A 16,099-nucleotide genomic window follows, 5' to 3' on the forward strand; every position below is an offset into this window, starting at 1 on the left:
ACCTATAGATAGACATCAAGATAGATAAAATGAAAGCAAAAGCTTTGTTGTAGACAAAAGTCAGTTAAAAAAATATCTAGATAGTCAAGCAAACAAAGTACAGCAAGTAATGTATTTATTATAAAAGAACAAGGAGGGTTTGTATCAATTTTACAGCCTGTGTTTTACACCACAGGTACAAGGAAAGAGTTCATAAGATCCTGAATAAAAACAGTGCAGACAGCCTCTTCATTCCCTCTCACAAGAGCCGCGATGCAGCCGTCAGCCCCTAGAGCAGGGGTCTCCGAGCCTCTCTGCAGCAGGTTTTCTAGTTGTCTTTGCATCATCAGTGGCTACAGATCTGCAACACCTGTTAATCTTGACTAATTAAGCCAATAATTGGTTCAATTAATCATTGAAACAAAAAACCAGCAGCCACAGTAGCTGACCAGGTGGGAGACCCCTGCCCTAGAGGTCTCCAACAGGAAAGGGGGTCCCCAAACTTTCAGTTTTAAAGACAGTCATGTCAATACACAGGTATTGGAAACTACACTCTCACACACTTTATATATACATTGCTATGCAACAGGACTTATTTCTGCAATTATTCTGGTCATCACTCCCCTTGCATAGCAGTGTGATCCAGTCCTGGTTTCACTAGGAGTTTAATAAGAAGACACACCTGAGCTTGTTACCTAGACACACTGGGGGCTGATCAAGTTGGTAGCAAACCCTGCTGTGCAATAGGAGTCTTGTTACCACCCCCTGTATAGGCATCTTTATAATTCTTTGCTTCAAATTTGATATCTACTTCAACACACTGTATTCCAATGTATTCCAATACAACGGTTCAGTACGACGCATAAAAGACAGTGAAAGAGTCTGAATGAGGACCAGACAGTCTCTACTATGCAACAGGAGTCTAGCTTCCATCACTGATGGTATTGAGCGTGCTGTGTGCAGATTTGAAGAGAGAGGAAGAGAGAGAGAGAGAGAGAGAGAGAGAGAGAGAGAGAGAGAGAGAGAGAGAGCGAGAGCGAGAGCAAGACTGAGAGACAGTAATTCCTTCTGACTTAAACGCGTAGAGACAGGCAGGCTGGATTGTGGTTTCTGTAACCTTAGTTAAAACACTTGCTTTGTGAGTGTAAGGATTTTGAGAGGACAGAGAGTGAGAGTGTGAGACAGAGACAGAAAGCGAGAGAGTGCGAGACAGAGAGAGGGAGTTGCTCCTGTCTGTTGAAGGAAGTGTACAGGCAGGCAGTAAGGGGCCAGGGTTCACAGGAAGTAGTCAGCGACCGGTTTCTTGGAGGGGATGCCCCTGGTCTCCTGTGGTGCTGCCTCAAAGATGATGAACTCTTTCTGCAGGTGCTCGTCCAGCTCCAGAATCGCTGCCACGTTACCACACCTGAGAGAGAGGAGGGGGGTGGGGGGAGAGAGAGAGAGAGAGAGGGGCAGACAGAGAGAGGGGGGAGAAAAATAAATGTGTATTCTTGGACCACCGAAGTTTTGCCTCCCCCTATAGAATTAGCAAGCTACTTTAGCTTCATAAAAGGTCAAACGAAACCTGCTGAATTATGTTACGTTAACACACTGAATCACACACCGCTTTGAAAAACGTGACAAATTTAAAAAAAAAAAAAAAAAGGACATTTCAAAATCCAACATACTACTGCACTCCCATTACGGCTTCAGCTAGACTTTCTGCAATATATTTTTTCAGTTTCTTTGATTACATCTAAATTAGGTTACCCCTCTCCAGACTCCCCTACAGCTGGACCCCTGCCTAGAGATGGGTCAGTGTAAGTCGATGACACGAAGATAAACTATTCAAACAGCACACTACATATTAGAGTACATGAAAAAAGCCGTCTATATTAGCTACTAGTAGAAGCAAATGAGTGAATGCAGACTCTTGACAAGTGTTAACCCTTTGCAGTCTATTTATTCAGCGCTTGTCAGGCACGTCGGGTCCAATTTATTTCACACGCGCTGTTTAAAATATCTTTTTTTCAGAGTAAAACAGGTTTAAAAGGCGCTGAATCGCAAAAGGACACTCAGTACTGCATCTCCAGCCTCACCCCTTGTTCGCTGTATTTTTCACATACCTCTTTACAGTCGTGCACACTGATAAATCCTCTCCTGATCACTTGTTTTATCACCAAACTCCTCAGTAACGCGGTCAGAGTCATTATTTTATTACTGTAACATCTCAAAAAGCTCTTCAGATGTCTGTGATATTCTTTGAGCACTGGATGCAGAAGCAGCTCTCTCCTTTGTTTGTGTCTCTGTAGGGGACGGGGCTACGAGATACGGCCCTTTTTTTCGGCTTCATTCGACTCCAGTCGGTCTCACTCGGCCATTGAAAGGTTTTCTCTGCTTTTTCCAGAGAAAAAATGGCTAGAGACCCGTGCTCAACGTTTTTTTTTTGATGATGTGGGACAGGGTACAGACATCGGACTGGAAAGGGAATAATTTAATGTCGGATCGCAAAAGGGTTAAAAAGAACAACCAAGGTGTGTTCCTTGTTTTGAAATATTTACAGGTTATTGAATAAAGAAAAAGTAACCTGACTTGGATTCCTCTGAGGTCAGTGCTTCATGGCTATTTGCAATTGGTAATAATGCTGGAATCTATTTTCTATGGTTTTGGCCGGGTTACAATACTTGTATTATTCAGATTATTTTATGAATGTTATTGATAGAATTAAAACAGTATGTAGAATATTTAGGTTGCTATATGATAACTTATTTTATTCCGAATTACTTAAATCTCATCTTGAACATTGTTTGTACGCTTAGTCAACCTGACTGGCTCCTGCGAAGAGTAAACTTTACCAGCAAACGCGGTTATGCTTGTAGCACACAAAGGTATTTACCTTGGGAGTACAAGAGCAGGGACTCAAGATCAGGTAACAGAAAACTGTTTGAAAATTCCCATCCTTACACTTTTCTAGACTCCCCTATAGCTGTACCCCTGTCCACTCCTCTACAGCCAGCGTTAGAGTCCGGCACTTGGCCCTGGGTTTCAGAACTCCCCTTGCTTAGGGGCACCTGCTCAGTGTGCTCTGAATGGATTCCAATGTAAATAAGCCTCGCCCGAGAGTCTGCAGGTTGACTGTTAGGAGCTGATCATGCAGCTGTAAGGAAAGGAACAACATGTTTAAGTGAGATTGCTCAAACTCCCGGCTCCTGAATCTGTTAAATAGACTTCATTGAGGGGAGTTCTGAACCCCAGGACTGGGTGCAGCAGCAGCACTAGTGTGAGTTTCCAACCCTGCTCAAACTCCTGCCTCCTGAGTTTCTAACCCAGCCTATAGCAGTCGCTGTACCCCTGTACACCGGGGAGCAGTAGCTGGGTGCCCCTGTACAGACCCCACCTGTACCTTTATACTAACCTGTAGCAGTAGTTGGGGGCGGACCACACTGTCAGCACCGTCTCGTTGAAGTGCCACTTGTACCCCTCCATCACCAGCTGGTGGGCTCTGCAGATCATGTCGATGTCGTTGGCAGCATTGAACTGAGCAACAACATCGCTGCCGAAGAGATAGCCGGCCCCCCGCGGACTCACCCCCCAGCCTGTGGTATCTGAGAGAGGAGGGGGAAGAGTGGGGAGCAACACGGTTACAGGACCACCGAGGGCAGGGGTGGTCAAAAGCTTAGCATGCACCCTGCACAGTGAACTGATTTTGCTGGCTGGGGCTACATCTCCCAGCATGCCTTTGCACCGGCAGTAATGGTGAGGGATGCTGGGAGCTGTAGTTCTTTCTTTTGAACCTACCAGTCTTGTATCGCAAATGACTATATCATGTACATGCTATGGGGCTGATGTTACGTGGGGGGGGGTGGTTGGGTATTTCACTAAAAGTGAAGTTTTTTGAGCTTGCTTCAAAACACTCGAAAAAAACCGGAACAAATTTCCAGAGATGTGATAACTTTTATTGGACTAACTAAACAATAATTACTCACGAAGCAGAACCTTTTCAAGACCTCAAAGGTCTCATCTTCAGCTGAAAATAGGAGAGACCTTTGAGGTGAAAGCTTATGATGACTGTTTAGATAGTCCGAGATGTAAAATAAATTATTTTATTGGACTAACTAAACAATAATTACTCACAAGCTTTCAAGACCTCAAAGGTCTCATCTTCAGCTGAAAATAGGAGAGACCTTTGAGGTCTTGAAAGCTTGTGAATAATTTAGATAGTCCAATAAAAGGTACCACATCTCCTTCTCATTAAATACTACAGACGCAGACTTTCTACGATATCATTGAGCTTTTGTTTTGTTTTTTTTTACGTGATGTTAAATAAAACTTCTAAATTATGTTATTTTTATATTATTGTCCTAAAATTCTAGGGAATGCTAAACTTTTGTCCAGAGCTCTACGTTACAGATGGGCGTTACCTTCCGGGTCGGACCACAGCAGGTCACACATTGGCCCGTCGTGCGGCACTTCCTGTTTCCTGTCTATCGTTCTGATCTGGTCTAGAGTCTGAATAGATGGAGAGAGGCCTCCGTGTACACAGAATATCTACAGAGAGAAACAGAGACTTCAGTTACACACACAGTGAATTATAACCCTGGTTCTGAACGCAGAGAGGCCTCCGTGTACACAGAATATCTACAGAGAAACAGACTTGCTTTCAGCAGGGACACAAGCACCCAGACACACTGTTTCAGCAGAGATACCCACACACAGACACACTGTTTCAGCAGAGATACCAACACACAGACACACTGTTTCAGCAGAGATACAAATACACAGACACACTGTTTCAGCAGAGATACAAATACACAGACACACTGTTTCAGCAGAGATACAAACACACAGACACACTGTTTCAGCAGAGATACAAATACAGATACACTGTTTCAGCAGAGATACAAATACACAGACACACTGTTTCAGCAGAGATACCAACACACAGACACACTGTTTCAGCAGAGATACCAACACACAGACACACTGTTTCAGCAGAGATACAAATACAGATACACTGTTTCAGCAGAGATACAAATACACAGACACACTGTTTCAGCAGAGATAAACACACAGACACACTGTTTCAGCAGAGATACAAACACACAGACACACTGTTTCAGCAGAGATACAAACACACAGACACACTGTTTCAGCAGAGATACCAACACAGACACATTGTTTCAGCAGAGATACAAACACAGACACATTGTTTCAGCAGAGATACCAACACACAGACACACTGTTTCAGCAGAGATACCAACACAGACACACTGTTTCAGCAGAGATACAAATACACAGATACACTGTTTCAGCAGAGATATAAATACACAGATACACTGTTTCAGTAGAGACACACACACAATGTTTCAGTAGATAGCTCTGTGCAGTATCTCCACACACACACTGTAGAGGTCTCAGTGCAGTATTCACACACACACATACACACAGTGTTTCAGTAGATAGCTCTGTGCAGTATCTCCACACACACACTGTAGAGGTCTCAGTGCAGTATTCACACACACACAGTGTTTCAGTAGATAGCTCTGTGCAGTATCTCCACACACACACACTGTAGAGGTCTCAGTGCAGTATTCACACACACACACACAGTGTTTCAGTAGATAGCTCTGTGCAGTATCTCCACACACACACACTGTAGAGGTCTCAGTGTAGTATTCACACACACACACACACAGTGTTTCAGTAGATAGCTCTGTGCAGTATCTCCACACACACACACTGTAGAGGTCTCAGTGCAGTATCACACACACACACACACAGTGTTTCAGTAGATAGCTCTGTGCAGTATCTCCACACACACACTGTAGAGGTCTCAGTGCAGTATTCACACACACACACACACACAGTGTTTCAGTAGATAGCTCTGTGCAGTATCTCCACACACACACACTGTAGAGGTCTCAGTGTAGTATTCACACACACACACAGTGTTTCAGTAGATAGCTCTGTGCAGTATCTCCACACACACACTGTAGAGGTCTCAGTGCAGTATTCACACACACACACAGTGTTTCAGTAGATAGCTCTGTGCAGTATCTCCACACACACACACTGTAGAGGTCTCAGTGCAGTATTCACACACACACAGTGTTTCAGTAGATAGCTCTGTGCAGTATCTCCACACACACACTGTAGAGGTCTCAGTGCAGTATACACACACACACACAGTGTTTCAGTAGATAGCTCTGTGCAGTATCTCCACACACACACTGTAGAGGTCTCAGTGCAGTATTCACACACACACACACAGTGTTTCAGTAGATAGCTCTGTGCAGTATCTCCACACACACACTGTAGAGGTCTCAGTGCAGTATGCACACACACACACAGTGTTTCAGTAGATAGCTCTGTGCAGTATCTCCACACACACACACTGTAGAGGTCTCAGTGCAGTATTCACACACACACACACACACAGTGTTTCAGTAGATAGCTCTGTGCAGTATCTCCACACACACACTGTAGAGGTCTCAGTGCAGTATTCACACACACACATACACACAGTGTTTCAGTAGATAGCTCTGTGCAGTATCTCCACACACACACACTGTAGAGGTCTCAGTGCAGTATACACACACACACACAGTGTTTCAGTACATAGCTCTGTGCAGTATCTCCACACACACACACTGTAGAGGTCTCAGTGCAGTATTCACACACACACACACACACAGTGTTTCAGTAGGTATCTCTGTGTAGTATCTCCACACACACACTGTAGAGGTCTCAGTGCAGTATTCACACACACACACACACACAGTGTTTCAGTAGATAGCTCTGTGCAGTATCTCCACACACACACTGTAGAGGTCTCAGTGCAGTATTCACACACACACACACAGTGTTTCAGTAGATAGCTCTGTGCAGTATCTCCACACACACACTGTAGAGGTCTCAGTGCAGTATTCACACACACAGTGTTTCAGTAGGTATCTCTGTGTAGTACCTTGCCGTCGATGATGGCGGAGAGGCTGAGGTAGTCGAAGATCTCGGTGCAGTATCTCCACACCGTCACGGACCCGTACTTCCTCAGGCACTCGTCGTAGAAGCCGTACACCTGAGTGATCTGCCGGGACTCGTGGTTCCCTCGGATCAGGGTGATCCTGTCGGGATAGCGCACCTGAGGCACAGCACAAGAAACAAATCAATTAAAAAGACACAGCTGAAACCTGGGAGTTACAAACTTCTTGGGAAAGGAGGCTGGTAGCAAGTCTGAAATTTCCCAGACTCTGAAAATTAGTTACCAATGGGTTTTGCAGTGTGTACACGTAAGAGAATAATGCAACAGTAGGGTGTGATAAGGCTGTGTGGTTCACTGATTAAAGAAAGCTTACTAATTTCCACTTGGCAGAAGTGATTAACTACCCTGCAGAAAGAAGCTTGGTGTGGAACTATTTTGCATTTCAGGCCGCTGACAACTGTAATCCGGTTGAAGGCGGACAGCCAACATGTGGCAAGTGTTTCAAGGAACTGAAAACGCCATCAATTTATACCGAATTTCACACTGCGAAAAATCTGCCAATGCAGACAGCTGCAGGTTCAGCATGAAAGCAATAAAAACAGAGTTTATTGTAGTAGCCAAAGTGGTTGTCTTTTGTCTAATTTACTTTTGCAAGATTTGTAAGCCACCAAAACGGGCATGACTCGCCTCCTCTCGTTAGTAAAATGTTTTATTTAGTGGAGCAAGTAGAGAAGTTTTGAAATGCAGCGTTGTCAAACAGGCAGCACAGCGATAACAATCCGTGATGTGGTACTTATGTTTTTTTTTTTTTTTTTTTTAATATATATATATATATATATAAATCGCTCTTCTAGCAGCGACTTAGAGGACAGATCTCAAACCCCAGTGCACTAGAGCAGTCATTTTGAAAAGAGTTTTGAAACAGACTAACCCTATGCGGTCCCATGTCTGACATCATCAAAAAGACATCAAGCACGGGTCTCTAGTCGTTTATTCTCCAGAAAAAGCAGAGAAAAACCTTTCAATGGCCGAATGAAGCCGAAAAAAAGGGCGTATCTCATAGCCCCATCCACGGATAACACAGACATAACAAAGGAGAGAGCTGCTTCTGCATCCAGCGCTCAAAGAATATCACAGACATCTGCAGAGCTTTTGGAGATGTTACAGTAATAAAATAATGACTCTGACCGTGTTATTGAGGAGTTTGGTGATAAAACGAGTGATCAGGAGAGGATTTATCAGTATGCACGTCTATAAAGAGGTATGTGAAAAATACAGCAAACAAGGGGTGGGGCTGGAAATGCAGTACTGAGTGTCCTTTTGCGATTCAGTGCCTTTTAAACCCGTTTTACACTGAAAAAATATATTTTAGACAGCGTGTGAATTGGACCTGAATAAGTGCACTGCTAAGGGTTATGAGCGAGGGCGCACCTTGAGTGCGAGGAGCAGAAGGAATGTCTCGACGCTGTAGAACCCTCGGTCCACAAAGTCGCCCATGAAGAGGTAATTTGTTTCTGGAACATCGCCCCCGACCTGGAAAAACAAAAAATATATCTTAAATGGATCAAATCAACAAAATTAAAAAAATTACACATATACATTAGAGGCCGCGTGGTCCAGCGGTTAAAGTCCCGGGCTTGTCACCAGAAGGGTCACGGGTTCAAATCCCACCTCTGTCACTTTCTGCGTGTGACCCTGAGCGAGTCGCTTCACCTCCTTGCGCTCCGTCCTGCGGGTGAGATGTTAAATCAACGTCCTATTGGAAGTGACTCTGCATATAATGCGCAGTTCACAGCCTGCCTCTGTAAAGCACTTTGTGATGGTGGTCCACTATGAAAGGCGCTACATAAAAATAGATGCTCAAATAAAGCGATACGTTTTTTATGTTCAGTGTGTGCGAGTGTGTGTGTGTGTGTGTATATCTATCTCTCTCTCTATAGCGAAATAATTTTTTTTGGATGTACACAAGTTTTAAAAAGAACTACATTTTTTATTTCAGGACGTTTCAGACAAAAACCTTTAGCCAAATATCCGTTATGATTTTATACACACGCTGTAGGAGTGAAACGGTACTCTAGTCCCGTCACACACAGAGAGACGCACGATACATGCGACAGGCTATTGATGGGCTATTTGTAGGCAATACGTAGTAAGATCTTTGGTCACATGGACCACTCTTTTAAAGAGAAAGATTAAAAAGGGATAAGGAAAGTTTCTACTCAAACCAGCTACATAAAACGCAAATTCTTCATTCAAGAACCACGCGGTGAACTACAATGAGCTTCACTGTGCTTTTGCTCTTGTATCACGATACGATATAATTAAGAGTCTACTTAATTCGCGAAAATTGAAGGGTCACTGCGAAATTCAGTTATTTAGGGACATACAGGACTAAAAAAGAAGAAAAAACCAATTTAAAACTACTGGACATCACAAGAGACGTAAACCAGATCTCTTACTAGGCTTTTTTTAATTAGTATTATTCCTTCGTCGTCCTGTGTGCATTGCGTAGGCAAAAAATTAAACCTAAGACAAACATTTAAAATTCTCCAAAGCTGTTTAACTTTATTGTTTACTGTTCACGTGACAACAATGTTTTAATCAGCCTGTCGGCGCGTCTGTACTGATTTTCTGTGACCTGTACTGTGCAGCAGGGGGTGGGACAAAGTCAGGGCTGCAGTTTTTGATTTAGAATGCTAAAATCTAGTTTTCAGCATTGGAGGTAAAATATCGAAGATGGACGGCATAGCAAAAAAACAAAAAGATAGTATATATCGTCTGAGGATCATGTCAAGATATTTCCCAAAAGAAACTTTACAAGCAGATGGAGGTAAATTGTTTTGCACATCTCGTAAATGTGACTTTGAAGAAAAATACAAATCGATCGCTATCTAGCTTCAGAAACGCGCACTAAATGAAAGGCTGCTGCAGGGGTTGATGAGCAGAAGGTAAAACAAACAGCTTTCAGAAAACAAACAGGAAAGTCAGCGCAGACAATGAAGTATTCCTGTGGGTTTGTGTCCATGTTAAATCAGCACTGCAGGTAGGATCCAGCACAGCCTCCTCGCTTCAAACCACCTGCTGCTTACTTTCTAAACGCAGTGAGAATTTTAGAACCTAATTAGACAAGTCTGTTCTTTCTTTGGATTCAGTACTAATAAAATTAATTCCTGGATGGGGACAAACATGACAACGAACGTGCTGCATAGATGGCCTTTATTAAAGAATGCCAGATACCCTTTAATTGAGTTCTGGGACTGTTTCTAACCTATTTCCACATCTGTATAACATGGCAAAGCTTTGCCTTACACTTCCAACCAGTTCAGTGGATGCAGACGTGCAGTCTCAATGTACGGGCAAGTCAACTGCAGGGGAAGTTGCATGCTTGCCTTTAACAAATGACAGCGCTCTGTTTATTTTGGTTTATTTAAATGTTTAAACAGGTCAGCGAAATCCTAATTTTATTCCATATCCTACCCGGGAAAAATATGTAAATTCTCTGCGATTTAAGTGAACGGGTACAGCCCTGGATATAACTACAGCTCCCAGCATGCCTCCTCATCTGCAGCAATGGTGAGGGATGCTGGGAGCTGTAGTTCTCTAGATACAAATGATACATTGCCTAACAATAAAAGGCTCCCGATTCATCGACACAGTGAACGGGTACAGCCCTAACATGCAGGCACACGGAGACACACACACAGTTTATAAAAAAAAAAACTCACTCTGAAAAGTTCTTTGAGGTCATAAAACTGTCCATGGATATCCCCACATACCTGAATAGGGAGAAAAGGAAGCAAATAATACAGAAAAGGTTAGCAAGGTTTAAACATATCCACATTTCACAGTTCGATTCCTTTATGGTTACACACTGGTATTCAGCAGATCTGGGGTCAGTTACACATTACAGCATCATTCTTTGCTAAAATTGTAATTACAATGCTATTTCGTTCAATTACAATTACACTGCAGTAATTACAAATACACAAACTAACAACATGATCAGGTTGCCCGTTTACTCTAAATAACCCCGCAATAGTCACAGGCAGAGATACAGGAACAGATTAGAGAACTTGAATTCATTTTTTCAAACAAATGGGATCACTAGAAGTGGTTGAAAATACTAGAATTAGCATCGAACGAGAAATAAACGTGCAACTAAACTGCAACCGATCAGTTCTATGGTATAATTACGCAGGCATGCCAAGGGTTAACTAGTTACATTTTAATTAAAACACGAATTGCACAATTAACCCTTTGCGGTCCTACGTCGGACCAGGGCTGAGAATTTCAATTTTCCCTTTCATCATCAAAAAGACGTAAAGTGAGGAAAAAGCAGAGAAAACCTTTCAATGGCCGAATGAAACCGAAAAAAAAGGGGCGTATCTCATAGCCCCATCCACTACAGAGATAACACAGACATAAAGGAGAGAGCTGCTTCTGCATCCAGCGCTCAAAGAATATCAGACATCTGCAGAGCTTCCAGAGATGTTATAGTAATAAAATAATGACTCTGATCGCATTATTGAGGAGTTTGGTGATAAAACGAGTGATCAGGAGAGGATTTATCAGTGTGCGCGTCTATAAAGAGGTATGAGAAAAATACAGCGAGCAAGGGGTGGGGCTGGAGACGCAGTACTGAGTGTCCCTTTGCGATTCAGAGTTAAACCTGTTTTACTCTGAAAAAAAAATATTTTAAACAGCGCGTGTGAAAATAAATTGGACCCGACGCGCCTGACAAGCGCTGAATAAACGGACCGCTCAGGGGTAATTGTAGCAGCCCTATGACAGAATATGCCAAGGCCAATCACAATATGAAACGGTAAATACATATGTATTTATTAATTCAACATATGAACAGAATAAGTAAGAGAAAAACTATAGGCAGGTGTGTGTTAATAAGCTATGAGGGCTGTTCTTAGCCAGAGACTGCAGTATCACTATTGCAAGTCTGTAGAGGCCTTTGTAATTGTAACTGAAGCTCCAGGTCTGGAACAGTCAAAATCAGGGGTTCTCAACATCACTTACTGTTACTGGAGAATCAACCCTCTGAACATTGCTTTCTTCAACTAGGATCTCTCTGGAAAAAAAAAAACAATAAATACAAATAAAAATCATCACACAAGAATATCAATTTCTGAAAGTGTTCATTCATATCTATCTATGTATCCAACAGACGATCCTCGACTTACGACTCTTTTGCACTGATACCCTGCTTCGAATTTACGACACGGCGAGACCCGAGCCACATGCGCACGCTCGCTGTCCAGCCCGCCCTGACTCAGTCTAGCGGTTTTTCTTATGCATGTAACGAAACCTAAGCTGTGAACTGTGTCACATGACGAGGGGCTCAGCTTCAGGAGATCGCCGTTCCGGCCAGGAGTATCGCACACACACGCTCAACACGTCACTGGAAAGCCCCGAGTCTGTACTTTAAAACAAGCCTGACAGATGCCTGAGTAAAATGTGTAACCACCAGGCTGAGTGCAAAGAGTTAAATAAATATTTGCAGGAGTACAATATAACGGGTCCTTCTTGTAAAAATATATTATTTGGCCAGAGTCAGCAACGTAACCTCAATTTATAACACTGTTCCTATGGAAAATATGCTTTGACTTATGATGTGACTGTCGGAACCAATTGTGTCGTAATTTTATTGTATTTAAATATTTAATACATATATATATATATATATATATATAAAAAGAAAGTGTAGTCCGGGGCAAACATAGGACTACACCTCCCAGAATGCAACACGCTGAAAAACCCTAATTTAATAGTTTTATAGTTAATTATCACCTGCATCTGGCTATTGTACAATTAGAGCCAGGTGCAGGGTTTAAAAGGAGTGCAGCCAGTCTGCTCTGGGCTGCTGTGCGGACAGCCTGCTTCACACTGTGCTCAAGGGTATAAAGGAGGTGGTACTCAGTAAAGCCCTTGTGTTCTTGGTTTAAAAACTGAGTTTTGTTTTTGTCCGATTCTGTTTAAAAGGTAAAACAGCTTAGCTGTCCTGTTTTATAGTATAGGCTCCTGTTTGTGGGTTCGTTAGTGCTCGGAAAAAAAAAAAAGAGCTGGGTGTTTGTTTTATTTATCTTGTATAATTAAAAGTGCGCGTCTGCGCTTCAAATTAAAATTCTGTGTGTTGGGTCGTGTTTACAGAAGGGAGCCGTGAGGAGGAATGTCTCCGGTTTTACAATATCTATACATCTATATCAAATATCTACAGATTATAGAGATATCTGATTATATATATATATATATATATATATATATATATATATATATATATATATATATATATATATACACACACACACACATATATCTCTATCTATATCTATCTATCTCTGTCTAAAAATAAAAGTATAAACCAGCACACTGTTTAAACTTCTTTCTTTGTGAAACAAAAGGAAATCCATCTAACATGAGAAATCGCAATTATTTTTAAAACATTGTGGGCGACTCAGGGATGGGAATCAGACTCCCGCTGCACAGCAGTGTGATCCAGTCCTGCTTTCACTAGGAGTTTAATAATCAGACTCCCGCTGCACAGCAGTGTGATCCAGTCCTGCTTTCACTAGGAGTTTAATAATCAGACTCCCGCTGCACAGCAGTGTGATCCAGTCCTGCTTTCACTAGGAGTTTAATAATCAGACACACCTGAGCTTGTTGCCTAGACACACTGGGGGCTGATCAAGCTGGTAGCAAAACCTGGACTGGATCACACTGCTGTGCAATAGGAGTCTGATTCCCAGCCCTTTACTTACAAAATGATCCTCACCTGGCTTTAGCACAGAGGGCTTTCACTTCGTTCTCCTTGATCAGTTCACACCTTCTGAGCTGCTCAATCTGTCTGTCCAAGTCGCTGATATCTGCCATGACTCACACGCACACAGACAGACAGACAGACAAGCGAGCAGGGGAGAGGGTCACTGCAGCAAGGAGACCCGGAGAAAGAGAGGGGGGGAGAGAGAGAGAGAGCGATACAAGGAGGGAGACACAAAGGTAGCAGGATCCTATGGAGAGAAAAAAAAAAAATTGAAAGCCCTGTTAAACCCCCAAAAATGGCCAAAAAACGAGACTCTGTAAAATTAACCGTTCTTAATAAAAAAAAATCTTTCAGCTATTTGGTTTTAAACTTCTTTAAAAGTCTTTTTTTTTTTGGTGGTTTCATTACAGGCAGTAGAGTTTGCATTGGTAGCAGAAAACTACAATTCAAAGACAAACATTGCTACTGATGACTTTGAACCCCCAGAACCCCCAGAACCCCCCAGAACCCCCCCCCCCCTCAACCCCACATTGAATTTTAGCCCTGTGCAGACGCAGTGTAACTTCAAATCAAAAGGTTGGGTATTCTGTATTGAAGTCAAGCAGGTCCACTGACTGAAACCGCAGCTCCTGAACTGTTTAACGCGTTTAACATGTGCTGCATGTTTTATTTAAAAAAAAAAAAAAAAAAAAAAAAAAAAAAGCCAATCTAAGTAACGCTGCTGTTATATAAAAACAAACAAACAAACAAAACAAAACAAACAAACGGTGTCCCAAACACGGTTTTTTTGCATCCCGCGTACCTGGTCACTATAATGCCACAGACAAGGCCATTGTCTGATTGCGATAGCTGGGGGATTAACGCTTTGGCACCCCCCATCGCTATTAAACCGTCCCCGGTATATATATTGTTTTTATATATATATATAATATATATATTTGATATATTTATAACTACACTAAAATAAACCCCGAAGTGCCAATTTATTTTGGGTTTAAACACGGTTAAAATAAAACCCAGAACTGCCCCTCTGGGGGGGCAGAAATCAAAGGGGTATAAAACAAAGCCACCCGCACCGGAAATATCGCCATTTTAGAAAAATAAGAATAACATTTTCCAACAAACAACGGGTGCGAATCTTTTATATAAACATATATATAAAAACAAAAGTGATTTTTAAAATAAGAGGCGTCTTAAAAAGAGAGAGAAAAGCTCTTAATTAAAAACAGCGCTGGAAATATTAAAAATATTACCAAGACTTACCCCGACCGGCTGTGACAAAAACCAAAAAATAAACAAAAAAATAACAAATTACTCCCGACACGACGAGTTAAACCGCCAGAGAAACGCGCGGCGCACTTTCTAAGGAAAGTTAGAGTTATTTCTGGAGGGTTTTATTGGTTTTTTTTACCTCGGGAAAGTGTTAAAATCTTTAAAGTTTCGCTCGCCGCTCTCTCTCAGCGTCGACGGAAAAGCGCGCCTCCGCCGGCCCCCCGTGCGCGTTCGCGAGAGGGAGGGAGGGGGGGGCGCGCACGCGTGGACGCGCTTTCCCTTCGCGTGTGTCTCAATCGGCCCTGAGATATGAAAACCAAATCGATAGCAAATCGATCTTCTCAGAATCGATGAGCGGGCTTGGCAGTTAGCGTTGATATTGAGAAAGGTGCATGTTTGTTTTGTTTTGTTTTTGTTTTTGTTTGCTTGTTTTTTTTTTGTTTTTTGTTTTTTTTTTTTTAACAGGTCCGTCTGCAGTGTGGTACCACTACAGTACTTTCTCCGAAGAGGGCACAACACAGAATCTAATGTCTTCCGCTTTTTGCGGACTGAACTGAATACTATATATATATATATATATATATATAATATATATATATATATATTATATATATATCTAGATATATTAGATCTATATCTATAATATATATATATATTATATATAGAATATATATCTGTGATATTTGGTATACACTGGTAATGGGGCTTATATATAAGCGAATATTCGTTGTCATACCGTCCACTTGTTAAGACCTAAGTACAATTATTTTTATTGGATTCATGTTAAATGGGGGTTATATTGTAAGTTTTAACCTCTACTTTATTTCAACATTTGGAGTTTTAAAATTTCCGGTAAAGCCAAAAAAAAAGATAATAAAATTATAATATTATTATTATAACAATAATATTATAATGTTAGTAGGCTCACCTCCTTCCGAGTAGGAAGTTCTGTCATCCCCGGTGGGCCTCAAAGAGAGACAGTGTGTGTGTACATGAGTGAGTGTGTGTGTGTGTGTATATATATATATATATATATATATATATATATATATATATATATTCGATATATATATATATATGTATATATCGCGGATCTCTCTCTCACACAAAAAGCAGAC

General features: G+C 41.8%; 1 protein-coding gene across 2 annotated transcripts; it reads right to left on the reverse strand.

The window, feature by feature from the left end:
• Positions 1-98: 98 nt before the first annotated feature.
• On the reverse strand, positions 99-15,227 carry LOC121306776 (serine/threonine-protein phosphatase 4 catalytic subunit). Of its 2 annotated transcripts, XM_041238700.1 has the most exons (10): positions 15,121-15,214; positions 14,973-14,981; positions 13,722-13,956; positions 11,969-12,020; positions 10,666-10,716; positions 8,372-8,473; positions 6,926-7,099; positions 4,380-4,506; positions 3,374-3,563; positions 99-1,384 (listed from the first exon to the last, which is right to left on the reverse strand). In XM_041238700.1, the coding sequence occupies exons 3-10, from the start codon at positions 13,817-13,819 to the stop codon at positions 1,255-1,257; spliced, it is 924 nt and encodes a 307-aa protein (XP_041094634.1). In that variant the 5' UTR covers positions 13,820-13,956; positions 14,973-14,981; positions 15,121-15,214; the 3' UTR covers positions 99-1,254. The 2 variants fall into 2 exon arrangements, with proteins under 2 accessions (XP_041094634.1, XP_041094633.1); XM_041238699.1 differs by lacking the exon at positions 14,973-14,981 and having other exon boundaries at positions 15,121-15,227.
• Positions 15,228-16,099: the final 872 nt, after the last annotated feature.

This window comes from Polyodon spathula, chromosome 50, assembly GCF_017654505.1.
Source record: "Polyodon spathula isolate WHYD16114869_AA chromosome 50, ASM1765450v1, whole genome shotgun sequence".
In the NCBI taxonomy this organism is placed as follows: Eukaryota; Metazoa; Chordata; class Actinopteri; order Acipenseriformes; family Polyodontidae; genus Polyodon; species Polyodon spathula.

What these genes read in the sequence shown, in the direction of transcription:
- LOC121306776 (XM_041238699.1), bottom strand. Translation starts at nt 13,819, where the DNA reads ATGGCAGATATCAGCGACTTGGACAGACAGATTGAGCAGCTCAGAAGG. An exon ending in GCTGTGGTCCGACCCGGAAG is followed by an intron (nt 3,564 to 4,379) that starts GTAACGCCCATC and finishes CTCCTCTCTCAG; the next exon opens with ATACCACAGGCTGGGGGGTG. An exon ending in GCCCCCAACTACTGCTACAG is followed by an intron (nt 1,385 to 3,373) that starts GTTAGTATAAAG and finishes CCTCTCTCTCAG; the next exon opens with GTGTGGTAACGTGGCAGCGA.